The sequence below is a fragment of the Quercus robur genome, chromosome 2 (assembly GCF_932294415.1).
Source record: "Quercus robur chromosome 2, dhQueRobu3.1, whole genome shotgun sequence".
NCBI classification, from domain to species: Eukaryota; Viridiplantae; Streptophyta; class Magnoliopsida; order Fagales; family Fagaceae; genus Quercus; species Quercus robur.
The window spans coordinates 91,471,837-91,490,778 of NC_065535.1; the positions used below are offsets into that span (position 1 = coordinate 91,471,837).

The window sequence follows — 18,942 nt, forward strand, 5'->3', positions numbered from 1 at the left end:
TTAATAGTAGTAAGTTCAATAGTAATATCAAGAGTATTACAAAAATAGTAATATCAAGAGGACATGGAAATGAGGTAATTGGTTGATTTTGTTTAGTTTTTGACCTTAGTTCCCGTACATTTGGTGGCAGAGTAGGTGGGATGGAACATTGGAAGGAGACAAACGCTGCTTGAGTATAGTAACATTAAAGTGACCGACAGCTCATGAGGACCAGGGATATTTTAGTTTAAGTAAGATTGAAAAACATACTTTTTATAGTGAAAAAATAGTAAAACTCCAAATATATTTGGATGGGTCCCAACTCAAAAGTTTAGTCGGTTCTCATCCAAACAAGTAAAAAGTATAGTCGACTAGCCATTTTAGCTCATAAAGTTTTTTTTTTTTTTTTTTTTTTCTTATGGGAGCTCATAAAGTTTTAGTCTCTCATATGGCATGACAGCTCATAAATTTGCACGTCACTCTATACAAGCTAAAAACGATAACTTTAAGTTTGTTCTAGGAATTAAAATCGATAATTTAAGTTTTAAGATTCAAAACATTAATTTTAAGTTTGTTATTAAGGACTAATGGGGGTTATAAATAATCATTTTAAATCTGTTAAGAACTAAGAGCAAACACTTCAAATTTCAATAACTAAAGTCACTCGTAGGCTAAAATTTAGGAACCAAAAATTTTAACCCAAAAAAAAGGGAAAAAAAGTATACCCAGGAACTGTTTAATACAGATTGAGATCATTTTTAAGTGAGATTTTTCTCTCTTTTTTTAATATTGAAATATCAATTAAATAATATTTATTTAACTTTTTTTTTTTTTTTTTTTTGTGTTGGAAAACCAATGTTCTTGCTACTTAAGATATAAAATTATTAATTAAGTTCTTGTATTTAGATTTTATTAGTCTCTTTTACAATTATAAAAGCTAGTTCACTTTAATTAACAAACTCATAACTATTTTATTTTGCTGAAATAATTTAGGGGTTCAATTAAGTTAGATTTCTATTAGCCTTATATTTTGTGGGCCTACTAGGAGTTGGGAGAAATAATGCAAAATCCTTTTACATTTTATTATTTTCAAAAAAAATTAATTATAACCTACAACTTTTGAGATTTTTGTACAACTTTGGCTCCTTTTGTTTTCAAGACCTTGAAACCATTTCATAAAATTTTGGGGCATAAGGCTAGGCCTGACTCAAAGAGCCGCCTAAGCATACCCATAAAAGAAATGGTTAGGCCATTCCAAATTTGAAAAAGTCTGGAGATACACATTTTGTCAACACATATTAATATATTATCACATCTTGTGTATATATCAAGTGATGATTAGATTTTTTTTTTTTTTCAAGTGCCAATAGTGATCTCATGTATAACTGATGTCACCCAATTACAAGTCAATAAATGCGCAAGTTGTTACAAAGTGTTTCAAAATGTGTCCTTAGAAAAATTTCTCCAAATTCCATACTTAATTCATGGTTTAAAAAAACCAAAATGGTCAAAGAATTGGAAAAATGAGCAATTCCCAATATTTCCCCGTTCTTGACTGGTTTTCACTATTTTTTGCAAGATTTTTTTGGTTTTTACTGTACTAGTTCTATGTCCAATTCCTAATTAAACCAGTTGGTTTGGTTTGATTTTTAAAACAGTGCTTAAATCCTAACATGACTTCTTGGTATGTTATAAGAGTGCCTCAGGAAAATTATTTTACTAAAATCCAGATTACAACCTCTAAATATTGGCTAATTTTTTTTTTGTCTCTAAATTTTATATTTAATTAATTTTTCTTAGAGAAGAACATTTAATTTGTGTTGGCAATTCTCAAAAAAAAAAAAAAAAAAAAAAAAAAATTGTGTTGGCATGCTTTGGTTCATGACCGATTGGGCTTCTTTAGGGTGTAATAAGATGATGGATTTCAGTGGTGGCGGCGAGCCTAATGGGTCTGTGTGGGCTAACTTGGTGGGCCGGTTTTGGGCATTGAGTGTTTAAAAATGGTTCTGGTGTATCATGCATGTGGCCGTATGGGTCCGTGGCAAGTCTTGTAGCATAGGCGGTGTTGTAAAGAGTTTGTACTTTGTTGTGGTGCTGCTTGGAGATGGAGAACACGTACTTTTGGGTGTGTATGTTTTGCAAGAATTTTTTATTTTTATTTTTGTAGTTTTAATTACAATTCATGATTTATAACATAATTTTTAGTAATTAATTATTATTGTCTATTATTTTGTTAATAATGTGTGTGTCAAGTCGGTAGTCAGTTAGCTATTTTTCATCACAAAATTGACAATAAAAACCAAAGTGACAATGACTTCAAATCTCAATGATTAAAATGACCGTACTAAAATGAAGATCAAATTGAAAATTGCTCCAAAATTTAGGGACCACAAAAGTTTTTATTTTGCCTTGTATATAACATCCATCTCATATGGAGATGGACCCCATAAACATAAGAGGAATGTTATATGTAATAGTTACAAATAAATTATATCTTCTCAAACTTCTAATATTTTTTTATCTCATACATAGTTTTTGGCACTCTGCTAGTGAATTAAATTATTGTAAAAATTTAAGTTTTTGGCACTCTGTTGGTGAATTAAATTATTGTAAAAATTTTAAGTTGATAGACTTATAAGGTGAAAAAATTGGAGTGGATAGGAAAATAATATATATAGCATCCATAAAATTAACTCACACTAGAAAAGGTCAAAGTTCATTTCTTTAAGACTACTATATTTGGTAACTATTTTTAATTTTGTTTTTAAAAACTTATTTTTAAGAAACGGTTTTATTGTGTTTCCAAAATTAAAAACACGTTTGGGTAGTTCAAAATAAGCAGGAGAAAGAGTGTGGGTTTTATTTTTGTTTAAGCTAGGATTTGAAGCTTGGACCTTATTAAGTGTACTTGGTTTTTCCCTGTTTTCAAATTTGAAAACAATTCTTAAACTATTCTCAATTTCCTTTGAAAATAGAGAAGTGTAAAATAGAAAATAGTTATTGAAAACAAAAAATTGTTAAGAAAAAAAACAGTTACCAAACACATACTACTTTTTAAGTACTTTTAAGTTTTTACAGAAAAGAAAAGATAGAGCAAGAAAAAACCATCCATATATGGAAAAAGAAAATGAACATCATAAAGGATTATACAAAATTATTACATCTAGCACTTTTTTTTTTCTTTCTAATAAACTAATTAATGAGAAGAAAAAACGTAACCCAAAGAAGAAGAAAAAATTGAATCATACCCTTTTTCAGTTTTCCTCAACAAAAAAAACCCTCAACAATAACAATTTCCATATTCAAGAAAAAGAAACAATAACAACAACGGCCTTTCTAGATATGAAATGCAACTAATTAAGTAACAAACCGCGAAGAAAACCAAATGGATGAATTTTGCGGAGCCTCTCTTTGATAACCTCCTAACACTCTGTTTCATTTCTCCAAATGGATGAATTTCCTTATAAAAATAATTTCATCCTCATGATTCATGAAGGAGACAGGCTTTTGGAGCAAGGTTGAATCTGCGATTAAAGTTACCATTACCTTGTCCCAGCTCCACTATTTTGTTAAAGGTAAATGTCAAGATTCTTTTTTATTTTCTTCTCTAAAATTTGTTTATTTATTTTTCCTGCTTTTTGGTGTTTTTCTTAAAATTTTCGGTCTACTTATGCTCAAGTCATATTAATGTTAAGCCTTTTCCAAGTGCATGCTCTTCAAGGACAAAGAATCATGTTTATAGATTGCTATTAGATTGCTATTTTTTATATATATCCAACGTATATTTTGAGAAAAGCTTAACAGTTATCAAGAGTTTTATAACTCAACTGACGAGGTTTGTTTTATCTCGCTAATGGGCTTGAATTGCATGATATATGCTTTGTTATGAACTTGTCCATATTTAGAGTAAAAATTAAGAAAATGTTCCCATTAATCTCCTCTTTCATTTTAACAGTTTGTGCATAGACAACAAGCATGGTGATTTTCAAGATGAGTCCATTAATCATCATGAGCAACATTCTTGGACTCACGCTCATCATCATAGTGGCTACATTGAAACCATGCTATGGACTTTACCTTGGCAGAAGACACTTATACATTAGGAATGACTTGGAAAACCACTTGCCGCTGAAGATTCATTGCTGGTCCAAAGACAATGACTTAGGCCTTAAGACTTTGAATTTTACCCAGGAAACCAGTTGGAGCTTCAAAGACAATAACATCTGGGGTACAAAATTTGAATGCGACATGGAGTTTCAACTGGAAGGTCAAATGAAGAGGGGACAAGTCGTGGTGTATAACAATAAGAAGAAGATTAGAACACGAGAGTGCCGCAAGAGGTGTAAATGGTCAGTTCGCAAATATGGGTTATATGCATTTGATGAGAAGGATAAAAAGTGGGACTTTGAGATTCCATGGTAATTGTGCTTCTGATATTATTCTGAATGAGACTCTGTGTGAACAAATCTATGTTACGTAGCCGCATATGAACGTACCTTATATATGTAGTAAAATTCTTCCTCTAATTGATGGACTTAAACCAATAGAAGTCTATCAATTATATGATCGGTGTGATGAACTTGTGAGTCAAATCTATGTTACATGGCTGTATATGAACACAATTATAAAATATGAAATTGTTAATCTTATTTTTGCTGAATTGGGATGAGCTGAATTTTCAACTTATCTCCACTTACAGCTTAATTTTGCTACTATTCATAGGTTTCACTGCACTTTTTGATACTATTTATGAGTCTTACTGTACTATTCAGCTTATTTTTTTAACATTTTTTTTTTTACTTTTTTAGCAAAAAGTTTTCAATTTCAGCTAAATAAATTGTTTCAAACAGACACTGATTAATGGACTTAACCCATGGGTCTCCCAATGTACCATATCCACATTGCTATAATGATATCATTTGCAGGAGTGATTTGCAACAAGGTTTTTTATTTTTATTTATAATATTTGCAACAAGTTGTTAGCGTAGAGAAATGGCAAAAGTCTAAATGCTCAACTATTGAGGACAGACATTCTTTTTCTAACCTTATTTTATAATGCTTTTTATTTTTATAATGCTTACAAACCTTAGGTTATACTGTTTTTTTTTTTTTTTTTTTTTTTTTTTTTAATTATGTTTCCTTCGAGAATTACTTTTGTAATTTGTTTTACTGTAAAATCAATATAAATAAATTAGGGTTTTAATTAATGTGGAAATAATAATTGTAAGGACTCAATTTGTAACGACCCCAAATTGGTGTATTGGGTTCGAACGTTAAAGACCCAAATAATAAAATTTGTAGAGAGTGGGATAAAAGGTTAGGCCTTGGTTATTGGACAGTAGTCAGTCATGGTGTTCATGATAATCGCATAGGGGTGAACCGTGCTTGCCCAAGAAGACTTTCTCCTCGGCATGGCCTGGGAGGCTCTGGTTCTTGGCCTTGGTCCCAGTCCCCTTTTCTGGATTGCTTCTTTCTCCTTTTATACTAGCCTTTACCCTCCCTCCAACGTCCACATGTAGGTTCAGCTTTCTAGGGTTGATACTTGTCCTATCAGCCCAGACCTAAAATGGTTGGGGTTGGTTGTAAAAACTGAAAAGTATTGCTCTGTCAGGCGCAGAGTACTTAATTGTAGTAATGGCAGCCTTTCCCTTGTCATTTGTCGCCACACTGTTCAGGGGTCCTTTCCCCATCAATGCGGAGGTGTTTAGCTTTTCCTTGAATCGCTCCTATACCGTACTCGCCCTTTCTTCTAGGAGCGCTTTGGGATGCCGAGGACAGAATCGTCCTCGGTTATATCTCTAGGCCATTTGGACTTCCGTTGCATATCCTCAGCAACGCCTCTCCTCGGCGTGGGCCTTGGGCCCTAATGTAAAGTGGGTCGGGATCACAAATTCTCTGGCCCCACAATAATAATAATAATAATAATTATTATTATTATTATTAGAGATAAGCAATAACTGTAATTTCTTTTTTGAACGTGAAAAAAAAATCCTAATTCTCTTTTTAAATTCAAAATGAATTTGTTATTTGACATTTATGACTTTATTTTTAAATGAAGTTACCATTCATTAATGAGAGTATTTTTGAACCACAAAAATCTAGTTGAAAGAGGGAAATCCTCTTATATATAGTACAGATGTATAAAAGTGTAGTGTGTTCACAAAAACCTAACTTTTATTTTAATTATGCCTTTCAAATATGTTTACATGCTGAAATTCACTTGCTCATTAATGATCTAATGTTAGAAACAACCTTTATTAAAAAATCAATGAGAAATGAGATCACTTCAAGTAAATTGTGCTTCTTTTGCCACCCATAGTGGCTCGCACTTCTTTCATTAGCAACATTGATTTTAATAACGGATTAATAATGAAAAATGAAAGGTAAATTTGAGTTTGAAGGAAATGTAGGGGGATTGGAAAATCTTTTTGATGTCATTACTGTCAAAGATCTTGTCTCTTTGAGATATTTCTTGGGGCTTGAAATTGCAAGAAATGAAAGGAGCATTACTTTGAATCGAAGAAACTATGCCTTGGAAATCAAGACATTGGTTTGATAGGTTCCAAACCTGTAAGAACTCCAATGAAACAGAACCTACACCTCTCTAACATGAAGGAAAACTAATTCCAGACTCAAGTCAATATAAGAGGCTAATTGGGAGACTCTCTTACAAGACTCTAACTAGGCTAGATATCACATATGATCTCCATAGGTTGAGTCAATTTCTTGCTGAACCAAAGGAACCACACATACTGCTCATAGGGTTCTCCAATACATAAAGGGCTCTCCTAGAAGAGGTCTTTTCTTCTCCACAAAATCAGATTTGCAAGTCAAGGTTTTTTGTGATGCTGATTGGGCTAATTGTCCAGAAACTAGAAGATCTTTAACAGATTATAGTGTATTTTTGGGATAGTTTTGGTTTTGTGGAGATCAAAGAAGTAGAGCATAGTATCAGTTGAATCAAAGTATAGAAAAATGGCAACTACAAATTGTGAAGTAGTTTGGGTACTTCAATTGATTAAAGATTTAAGAATTTATCATCCAAAAGTGCAATGTTGTAATGCGATAACCAAACTGCTTTGCACACAAAGGTGGATTGTTATCTTGTTAGGGATGAAATTGCAGAAGTAATCAAGACATTTCCTATCTCAAACAACTTTCACGCATCTAGTATCTTTACTAAATTCTTGGGACTAGTAGCTTTTTCTAGATTGGTGAATAGTTTGGGACTAATTAACATCTTTACTCCTAGCCCTTCATCTTCTTGTTTGAAAGATCAAGTCTCAAAATTTCCAGTTCAATACTTGAGAGGGAGTGTTAAGCTTTAGGAAGAAAATACACAGCAGAAAGAAACGACACAAACAACAGTAGCACATGACATCATTCGAATTCAAAGAAAGAAGAAAAAATGAAAACAGTACCGTTTAGAATTTGTGAAGTGTTGTATAATTATAATATGTGTAGATATATTATTGATACTTTAGAATTTCTGTTAGTTAGTTAGATTTGGTTTTGCTTTCACACCCTATAGGATTAGTATATAAATAGAGCATTGTAATTATCTTCTTAAACTTTCTTATTTTTCTGATTTTTCTGTTTTGATTAATAAGATTTGGTTTGGTGACTCTCTCGCTACCAATACAGACTCTACTTGTACCATGGATCCATATTAGTTCTTATTATATGCTTTAGTTTCCTCCAATATTTTTAAAAATAAAAATAAATGATAGATTGGAGAGGAAAATATTGGTTCTATTTATCAAATAAATTATTTATAGATATAATTAAGTTGGATCCCAATCTTACATATTCACCTTTATAGTAATTTTTTTAAAATGCAAAAATTATGATACCTTTACAGTAGTTTTTTTAAAATGCAAAAATTATGAAATTCTGGTTTGGTAGGTTAATCACACTTCGTTGTAAAGGTGTGAAGAGTAGTATTGGTAAGATAACTTAGGCTTAGTTAAAATAATAATAAATTTTTTATAAAAAAAATGGAAAGGAAAAAAGAAAAAAAATACAAGTTCAAGCCTCTCATCAAAAGAGCAAAATAGGAGCAAATTTAGTTTAACTCATATACCACTCTACTTAAAGTAATGAGGTATTATTTAGTTCTTCTAAAAAGAATTGTTATTTAGTTACAACTTACAAGTAGTATCACATGTGATGTACATATGGATGAATTAAAAATTCCATGTAAAAATAAAAATTCTTTATAAATATAATAGAAATTATTTTAATAATTAGTGAGTCTGACTCACCTGAAAATTTAATAGGGTTTCATTTAGAATAAATTAATTTTCGTAATTCATGATACTTGGCATAAAAATTCTATGCATTGTAATTTTGACTGTTTTTAAATATAAAATTATGATAAATGTGCACAATATTTTCACAACAAATCAAAAATGGTAAGTTGTTACTTCTTCTAATTTGAACTCAACACTAAAATTACTTTTTTGCCCACTAATAATAACAAATAACAATCTACAATTTAGGATTTATTGTGAAAATATTGTAAACATAACTGTAGAGTCCCGATTTGTGGCCCAAACCCAAAGTATATGGGATCTCGGCCCAATGAACCCAATACAATAAATTTGTAGAGAGTGGGTCAAAGAACTAGGTTCTAATGAGTTTAACAACGACTAATATGGAATTAAGTGACAATCAAGCACAAATAAGAGGTATTGATGATGTCAATAGACTTTTAGTCCAAGGAGGCCACAATTACATGTATTGATCACAGTTGGATATAGAGACAATTTAGATTGCTACAGTGTTTTTTCTCTCTTTTTCTGATCTCTTCTCCATGAAGAGTCTTTCACCTTATATATTCTCCTTTGGACCATCTTTACCCTACACTTGTTGACCATCTGAACTTTTACTTGAGTATTTGTTCCATCAGACATCCCCTCTGGATTTCTATGAATTGTGGTAGCTAAGGTAGTATTGTTCAGAGGTCTTCTCCACATAAATGTGGCCAGAAAAGTAGCTGTAGTGCATTTAATGCGGTAATGATAGCTCTCCCTTAGATATTTTTAGGTTTCTTTCCTTTTTGTATGTTCATGAAGTATGTCTCTATCATTGGAGTTTCTTGGAGGATTACACTAACAGATGGAGTACATATTATGAACTACATTCATCATTTCTGAGGAGGAATTCCTCCTCGGACAACCTCTTATTTGTTCCCCATCTTTGAGACTTTAATTGGGAACGTTTAACAACTATTTGCTCCTCCTCGGACAAGGCCCAATATACTATTTTGGGCCCTTGCCCCTACAATAACATTTTGCAATTTTTTTAAAAGCTCAAATAGGACTTTGATATATTCTATTGCTTTCAAATCAGTTTGGTAGACCAAAGTTTTGCAAGAGTTTAATATGCAGGGAACAAATTCTATGCCAAAACCCAATAAAATTGGATAAAGTAGTCGTGTATCAAATTTTACCGAAGCAAGAAAATTGGAGATAAAACTTTAATTTCTCATTTATTGATAATTATACACAAACTTTAATTTCTCATTTATTAGAAAACTAACCACCAATCACATTCACCAATAGAGTGTTCAGCCAACCCACCAATCCACCAAAATCAACCCAATCTAACCTAACTTGTTTGGTTGGGTTGTGTCGATTTTTTTGGAGTTGATGGGTTGGGTTGTCAAAAGTTTTTTTTATAGCGGGTTGGGGCGGGTGTGCGCATGTCAGTAGATTCACAAATCAATTTAACATAACCCAGCCCACCTATATTTAAAATATATATTGTGTAGGTTTATTATTTACTCTTTTGGTTTGCTGTTGTTTGTATTGGTTTGATGCACTAATCAAATAGTTTGTATTGGTTTAATACTATGCTGAAGTTTAATTAATAAATATATTCTATAAAAAAATTAATAAATATATTTTATTAGTGCATTTTAAATTAAATTACGTTAAAACTTAAATTAACTAAAAATTAATAAAGAGATGAGTTATTGTGGAATTTGTTAAAGAAAAAGTTAACATGCATGTAAGTTAAATTAAATTAATTAAGAGGAGTTATCTAAACTAATAAATAACACGTAGGTTATGAGAAGAATTGAAAGACTATATATATAGCTATGCTATGGATTAAATTTAGATCAAGAGTGAATGAAGAGAAACAGTTAAAGCAAAGAGCATTAATTGTGTGAGAATGAGTGAATTCAATAATACTCCTAATTCCTAAATACTTGAGAGATTTCGGGTCAAAGATAGGTGTTTCTTTTGGTGGAGTTTTGAACTCAACCACTTATACAAAGTTAGTCCAAGTTACACAACGAACTATTGGACTGTTGTATTCTATAGAAGACAAGTCAAAAGTGAATTTCTGTTGTATTGGTTTCTAAGCTTTACTAACAGCAAAGGGTTTAAATTTTCCTAAAGAGAGCGAGATTTCTATGCCTCAATTTGACGTTGTTTGTTTATATTTTTATTTGTGTTGTACTCATCTTTAAAAATAAAAAATAAAAAGCTGCTCAACCCGTGGGTCCAACACAAGCCCATCAGTGGCAAAGTGATCACTAACAAAACTATTCCCATTTATGCTTAACAAGTAGAAACCAATACAACAACAGTACGTTTTTTAATGAGTCACGTGAGTGTCTCATGCTTACTTAAACTAAAGCTACACGACCTGCAGCACATTTGCTGATATATATTAAAATATTAAAACTACTGTCGTTTAGATAGAAAATACAAATTGTTTGCTAGTCTCCTAGGATATGCTGCAGAGTCTTCAACCTTTTTTTTTTTTTTTTTGTTTGATGGGAGAGTCTTCAACCTTTTTCATTCAATCTCTGAGACTCCTCTTCAAGATGGAGTGTGGGAGTTTGGATATTAATCACACCGATCTCGGACAATAGCACTGAAAATTGATTGAAGCGATTAGCTTTAATAAGTAAATCCGCAAATTATTGTTTTTTTAGTTACTTTAAGATATTACAAATTTTAATATAATATTTATAAATTAATTTGTTACAATTAAAAAAAATTAATTTAGGACTGAATTACTAATCACATTCATAGACACGTTAATTTTTAGAATTGTAGTAAAAATTTTATTGTCTTTGGCAGTTTTATTTATTAAAGAAAAGTTATATATATATATATATATATATATAAATATATATATATATATATATATATATATATATATTCATTTTTATCCGGGGTTTATACAAGTGTAGATTGTAGGTATATAACAGGAAGATTACAACAAAGATGATTCGAAAGTAACGCAATTTCTAAGAAACTGATGGCAATCTTCCACCCAAATTTATGAAGAGAGATGGGAAAAAGCATAATTAGCAAAAGGAGCCCGTATTTGTTGCTATGACCATAGCATAAACTGGCCGAAGCAAATAAAAAAAGTCCCCAAATACTCATTTAAATCATCTATCAATAAACAGCCCCAAGCATTCAGACATAAACCTGGGGACTGTAAATCTTAATAAGTTAATAATAATGAACTGTTCAAAATTTTCCAAAATAATGTCCCCCAACCCCAAATATAAGAGTCCGTTTAATTCTAACAATTACAGTACACAAATGAAGCTATGAAACTACTTATGTTTATTTTGTTTTTTATAATTGATGATATCAAAATGTAGAAATTTTCTGCTGTGAAAATCTTAGCAAAATAAATTGAACACTCAAAAAAAAAAAGTATTTTATCAAACAATACGTAATAAATCTCACCGCACTTAAATAGAATACATGAAAAATGAGTTATTAATAAAAAAGAAGTTTTATTGATGCTTAAAATATGACGTACACACACTTTGCAACTCACACTATTCACTATTTCACTCATTGCTTTTTTCCTTAGACTTGCTCTCACATTACTTATTCTTGGATATCTATATCACTTCTTATTGGATGCTACGCACTTCTTAGATGCTACTCACTTATTCTCGGATATTCAACACTTCTATTAGATACCTTACACGCATAACCGAAGAAGCAATATATAGAACTTACAAAGGAGACATGACAACTAAGTTGCAATTGTTGAAATCTGATTCCTACAAAGTTGCAATTGTTGAAATCATGGAGAAGAAAAATCAAGGAAAGAATCATGTATTCTTCACATTTTCTCCACACCTTGCTTGTAGTCACACTCACACATGCAAAATAATTGATTATCACCGGCCTAGTGCTAGATTCCGTGATGACTCTCACACAAAAGAGTTATCAATTCTTAGGTGAAAGAAATTTTTCAATAAAAACAAGATAAAAGAGACCCATACTTGTGTTTTGGGAAAAATAATACCCTGGATATATATTTCTTCTCTCTCCCGATAAAGTGTACCTTTTCATGTTTAGGACCTGAGAAAAAGAAAGGGAATATATATATATATATATATATATAAGGGGAAATTGTCAATTACAAATTATGTATATTTTAATAGAGACGGGTTTAAGTTGGTACATGACAACCAAAATTGTTGTCCATGGCAGGGAGGCTAACTAACACTCATCAAGTCGGTGATCTCAACTATCAAGACACATTTACCTTCTTCCTTTGGGATAAAATCGCTAGAACCAAAAAATTGAGAGAGGGGGGGGGGGGGGGGGGGGGGTGCTTTTCTGGCTAACCAGGCGTGCAGAATTTGGACATTCCTAACACATTTCTTACAATCCACAGTTTCTAATAATGGATCACATTCTTGGAGTTTTCTGCTAGGGGAGAGGGAAAAGAAAGAAAAGGGGTGCCTCATTGTTTTGGCTACATTAAAAAAGTAGTTTCTTGAGAGCAAAAATCCAAAATAAATTTGAGTTACAAGCAAGAAGGAAATGCTTGAACAGGAAAACTTCTACTACCGAAATCTCATTACAAACAGCAAGTTAATCTACCTCCAAAAACCAGCACCTTTATCATTTTTTTTTTCTACAGAAGATTTCAAAATTATTTAATATTTAACACCAAATTTTTGTCACTAGAAGAAACACAATATTTCAATTCCATGTCATACATGGAAAAAATCTTAGATGAGACAGACGCATGCACCCATTGTCTCACAAGATAACATCTCTGTACATGATACATACCCAAGAAAACAACCACATATAGAGTGCCTCTTATACTTAAATTTATAATGAATGTTACAAGGGGTTTTTAAATTCACATTTAAAAATTCATAATAACATGTCTAAGAATGAATCTTGATGACAGAGTTATAATTTTCTCATGAAAAGAAGCAAGTTTCGTGAGGGGGTCTATACCCAAATTCAAAAGAAATCACAAATTTTTTTCATTGGGACAATTTATCAAACAAATAAAATGCAAAAAGAATGAACCTAAATTGTGAACTCAGTTTGAGCATGAAACCCCTGAACTGAAGACCCAATACAAAAGTCACTTAAATCATTCCACTTCACACGGGTATCAGAGATAAGCAAGGTCAAACTCAATATTGCTTCTTAGTTCTTCCACGACTCAACGAGTTTGATTAATGCTACACGAGATGACCCGCCCTCACACACTGTAGCCTTAGCTCCTTCTTTCAAGCAATAACTCGTTCCCTAACAGTGGAGTTATTGTTTTCTGAGTCCATTAACTCTCTTACTCGCTTCTCCACCTCTGTTGCACTCACAAACCCGTCCTTTGACTCGTTCATCCACAACGCAATTTTCACATCCTCCACCAACACCACCCTGTTAAACCTTTGCTCCGCGTAAAGGGGCCACGCCACCATTGGCACTCCAGCACACACCACTTCAAGCACTGAGTTCCATCCATAATGACTCACAAACCCACCAACCGAGTTGTGATTCAACACGGCCACCTGTGGTGCCCAGGACTTCACTACCAGTCCCCTCTCTTTCGTACGACCCAAGAAACCCTCAGGAAGTAACGAATCCAAATCTGGGTCAGGCTGAGTTGACACAGCCAAGCTATGATTTTCATCACCACTAGGTGGATTACGCACCACCCATAAGAACCTGTGCCCACTATTTTCCAACCCTGAAGCTATCTCCTTCAACTGCTCTATAGAGAATAACCCCATGCTTCCAAAGCACAAAAACACAACACTTTGACTCGGTTGCGAGTCAAGCCACGTTAAGCACTCGTGTGCCAGGGCCTCATCTTCATTGTGACCACGACTTAATGGTCCTATGTAGTACACAGGGGGTGTGGGATTGTCCGGGACGCATAGCCCATCAGCTATTGCTTGAATAGCTCGTGGCTCCAATGATTCAAAGGTGTTGACAATTATTCCTGCTGAATTAGCCAATGTGATTGAGTATTCTAGAAAGCACTTGTTATTGAGTAATATTTTTGGCAAATCAGAAGATTGAAATGGTGGTACTCCAGGAACGTTAAGGATCTGGGATTTATTGAGGTCTTTGAAATTTATGGTGCTGTTTTTTTGGATGGTAGGGAGATATAGTTTATAAGTCAGAGCAGCGGCACCGGAAGTTGAAAAATGGTAGCCGGGGATGTTGAGTTTGGCTGCAATGGAAAGAGCATTAGAGCAAAAGAAATCCACGATGAGTGCTTGGGTGTTGTAGCTTTTGGAAATGGAAAGGAGAGATTGGTGGACATTGGGATTGTTAAGGTTTATGAACTCAAAGATAAGAGATTCAATGCTTGAATTAGAGGTATTGGGAGGAAGAGTAATGGTGGGGTGATTGTGAAAAGTGATGTATGGTGTGGTAGAAGACACAGCAGCTATGTTTGGAGCTGTGGAGCTAGCTCCATACGGTACCGGAGCGATAAGAATGTGGATGGTGAGTGAAGGCTGGTGGGTGTGTATTAGTTTGCCTAGCTCTACCATGGGAATCAGGTGGCCGGCGGCTGGTGTTGTGTATAGAACTATGGCCTCCATAGCTGCCGATCGAGAAACTAGTGCGGGAGTATCGGTATCGAATTCAATGGAGAAGATAAAACTTAAAAGGAAATAGACCAAATGATTGGTGGTCTTTTTTTAAAAGAAAATTATAGTACTATAGTCTCTTCGAATTTTTTTACAATATATTTTACAAAATGAGGTGACAAATTAACATATATGATTAATTCAGCCAGATCTATAGTGGCAGTTTATGGGGTTATAGCCGCTGTCTAAAAACGCTGCTATAGCCCTACTTTTTTGTAATTAAAAAAAAAAAACCATATATAATTAAAGATAAAGTTTAGTTACAAAATTAATTGTAACCTTAGGCTACATACTCACTCAATATCTTTTTATTAGAGGTGAATTTTGATAAATCCACCATTGAATTACATATTTTTCTTATATTCTCCACGTTTGCAAAATTTCTAGGAAATTAAAGATTAATAGCCATGTGGCCCATGTCATTTATAAATTTTTAAATTGCAAGTTTTTGTAATTTAAAATGTGGCCCAAACCATGGCCAAATAAAATTTAAAAAAAAAAAAGGCCTAAAGCCAGACCGTGACCCAATCAAATTTCTTTTTATGTTTGCTCATATTCAAGCTTGAATCTGGGCAAACATAATTTTTTTTTTTTTTTTTTTTTTATACTAGCAAGAGTATACTTAGGTAGAGAAAATCAATGAATGAAATTCCCATATATAAAAATTGTTGAAAAATAATAAAGATTTGAAGTTTGGTACAGAAGATCAAAGAATGAAATTGGAAAATTGAAAAATAAAAAGACCCATCAGGAAATTATGGATGAACAATGACCAAAGATTTATGATTTCCCCTTTCAAAATCACAAATTCAAACACAAATCCTAACACAAACACAAACATAGAAATCACAAACACAAAATTTTCAAATTTATGATTTTCCCTTTCAAAATCACAAACACAAACACAAATTTCAGATTTATGATTTTCCCATTCAAAATCACAAACACAAACACAAACACAAACACAAACACAAACACAAATATCACAAACACAAACATAAACTCACTTGATTGATACGAAATGAACCTAGGAAAAACGAAAAAGAAAAAGATGGAGAACGACGGTGGAGAAACATGGAGGGAGCGAGGCGGCTGGGCTGAGCCAAGGCAAGGGACCGAATGAGGGTATGGTCGGTGGCAGTGATGCAGGGATGAGAGTGAGAGTGGGCCACTCGGTAATGGTGAGAGGGTGAGGGAGGGGGGCGGCTAGGCTGAGGAGGCTGAGAGGCATTGTATGTTGAGAGAGAGTTGAAAGAAAATGATAGGTTTAGGGTTATATATATATATATGGGTATTTTTGAAATTTTAGTTTTATTCTAAATGGGTCGGGTTCGGCTTCGGCTTCGGGGCAGGTATTGCAAAACCCGGACCCGATTTGGGTTTTATTTTAAAAACCCAGACCCGACCCTATTGTTTATTGAGTTAGGTAAAACTTGAACCATTAGGGTAGGGTTGGGTCTGGTCGGGTCAGGTCGGGTAACAATTGTCATCCCTAATATCCGATTGACACAAAATTTGACATATGTATTAAGAGCATAAAAAACATGCAATTCAACGGTTAGATTTTCAAAATATGCAGTAATATTTATTTTATTGAATCAGTTTATAGCCTTACACTACAACCAATTTTATAGCTAAACTTTGTCCTATAATTAATAAGTAGATTTTAACAACTTAATAAAAAAATATTTAAATTAATATTTTATAACAGATGACAGTTTATAAGACTTATATAGTAAAATTTATATTGTTTTTAATATAATTTTCTTTGTAAATTAACTTATGCTTTTTAGTGGCCTGTTGTCTTGATTTTTAATTTTAAGTTGTTAGTGTGCATAATTAAAATAAAAAAAAAGGAAAAAAAAAATTTAAAATATAAAAACCGGAAGTGCCATACATGCTGCCATTTAATATTTCTATGGTTGAGTTACTTTAAGGCTATATAGTTAATTAAGTTAGTAGAAGAATATATCTCTCAAAACAAAGTTAGTAGAAGAATATTGTATAACTTTGGTTACTAATGATTCCTACAATATTTTCCACGACCTTTTGTTTTAGAAATAAAATAATATTTCTTACACATCATTTTGAATTTATCTGCAGATCGATTCTTTTTCAAGCCCAATCATACCTACAGTAAAAAAAAAAAAAAAAAAAAAAGTCCAATCATACCTATTAAAAAACTTGGTATGTTTCTAATTATATATTTAGGTAATAATGGTGGCCTAATATTAAATAAAGACTAGGTTAGGTCTAAACCTCTCATAATACATACAAAAATGATAATAAATAAATAGAATACAAATATCCTACATGATCAAAAACAACCAAATCTTTGTTGTATTTAAGAAAATTAAGGATCTATTTGGTAAGAGATTTCTAGTAATATTATTGTTGTTTTATGAAAATACAAGTGGATAAAAAAGCATGTAAAAATACGTGTAACGTTGTTTAAACACTAAAAATTGTTGTTTAAATGTTCCCCAATACCTTGGTGTACCGGCTCATTTCTATCATTTCAGTAGTATCTTATTTCAGATTGGCCCAATACCAAGGTTTACCGGCCCAAAAATTGAACTTGCCATCTTTGCATAGCAGTTTCTTCTTCTTGTCCGGTGCATGCCACTGTTTCTTTTAATTTCTGTGTTTTTGCTCTACACAGAAAGTAGAAACCAATGAGTTTTACCGCCAACAAACAACAATTGCTATATCTTTCTTCTTAAATATCTTTTACAGTTTTACTTTTCTCCTTTTATTTAAAATACTTACTTAATGGGCAGACAAGTCTTCGGCCTTCTCTTCATTTTTTATTCTTCTAATTCATGGGAAATTGTTTTGTTATTGGGTAAATGGCTCGGGCTTAAGATACTTTGGACATGTTTGCATAAAAAATGGTAAGAAATTAGATTATAATTAAATATAACTATATAAGTCAACATAGTATACACACAATTTTTTTAAGGATCATTGAGCCTAATTTAATTCTTTTTTGCTAGAACGTGCTCTAGATTCCGCTTGAGTAAAATCTTCAATCTTGCTCAGTCAATAGAAGTGGTTTCTAGAATTACAAAGTAAATAACACAAAATTACCACACTTTTCGTTATAGAATTAGCCAATACTAAATTTTCTAACAAAATATACAAAAAATTTACTCAGCGTTAGCCATAAATTAGACATTGAAAAGATTTATATTGAGAATTTCTCATCACGGTTGACGAGCAAAAGTATTTTCATAACTTTAGTATACAACCATATGTTCCTCATGTTACATCAATCGTCAATAGTATTTTACATCAATTATCAATCGAGTTCGTTAATGGCACTCCATTTTATGTTCCTTATATTCTTAACATGCATATTAAATTTCGTTCAAATCAAATGTTATTTACTATTCGATTAATAAACTTATTTTTTATACACAAATTTAAATTACAAAAACTTGAAATTTTAACATTTGTTTAATGATCTTTGATTTTCTTGAAATTTTACAAACATGGATGATATAATAAGAATATTTAATTAAATGGTTAAATTTTCAAAATTTTCACTCAATATAAAGATATATGAAGAGTTTCAATGATTTTTCTTTAAACTAGTTTAGAGAGAAATTATGTTCATCAATATGAATCTTTATTAAATTAAATATTATGTTAGTGAAAACTAAATTGTTATATTTATACAAGTTTCAGAAGGAATTAAAAAGTGTCATTTCATTAAACTTTTAGAAGTACGTCGTTTTGTAAAATCTTAAGAGAGATTGGTTTAATTTACCCATTTTATAATAAATGCTAGATGAACGGGTCGACCAAGTCAAAATTTGATTGATCAGATTAAAGTGGACTGTTATTCCTATTACATATAACATATTCTTTTGTTTGATCAGTTTAGGCGGGTTAATGGTTCTTGTTCAAATTTTATTAAGTCTAATCCAGAGTGAGAGAAGGAGAATAAGATGTTGATGCATGAGTGCTGACCTGCATTTCAGTTTTTATTTTACGGTTCTCTAGTTTCTTCTAAAGATCTAAGACAACCGTGGGCCAGAAAGCAGAGAAAGCAA

The 18,942-nt window shown here is 32.2% G+C and overlaps 1 protein-coding gene and 1 pseudogene across 1 annotated transcript; one reads left to right on the forward strand and one right to left on the reverse strand.

Annotated features, from left to right (window-relative positions):
* Positions 1-3,954: 3,954 nt before the first annotated feature.
* Positions 3,955-4,401, forward strand: LOC126705373 (self-incompatibility protein S1-like). Its single transcript, XM_050404347.1, has one exon. It carries the CDS (start codon positions 3,955-3,957, stop codon positions 4,399-4,401), a length of 447 nt encoding a protein of 148 aa, XP_050260304.1.
* An 8,658-nt stretch (positions 4,402-13,059) lies between these two features.
* LOC126715794 (UDP-glycosyltransferase 88B1-like) lies at positions 13,060-14,909 on the reverse strand (annotated as a pseudogene).
* Between the last annotated feature and the right edge of the window lie 4,033 nt (positions 14,910-18,942).

Excerpts from the sequence above, each read along its gene's own strand:
- LOC126705373 (XM_050404347.1), top strand. The coding sequence starts at position 3,955 with ATGGTGATTTTCAAGATGAGTCCATTAATCATCATGAGCAACATTCTT.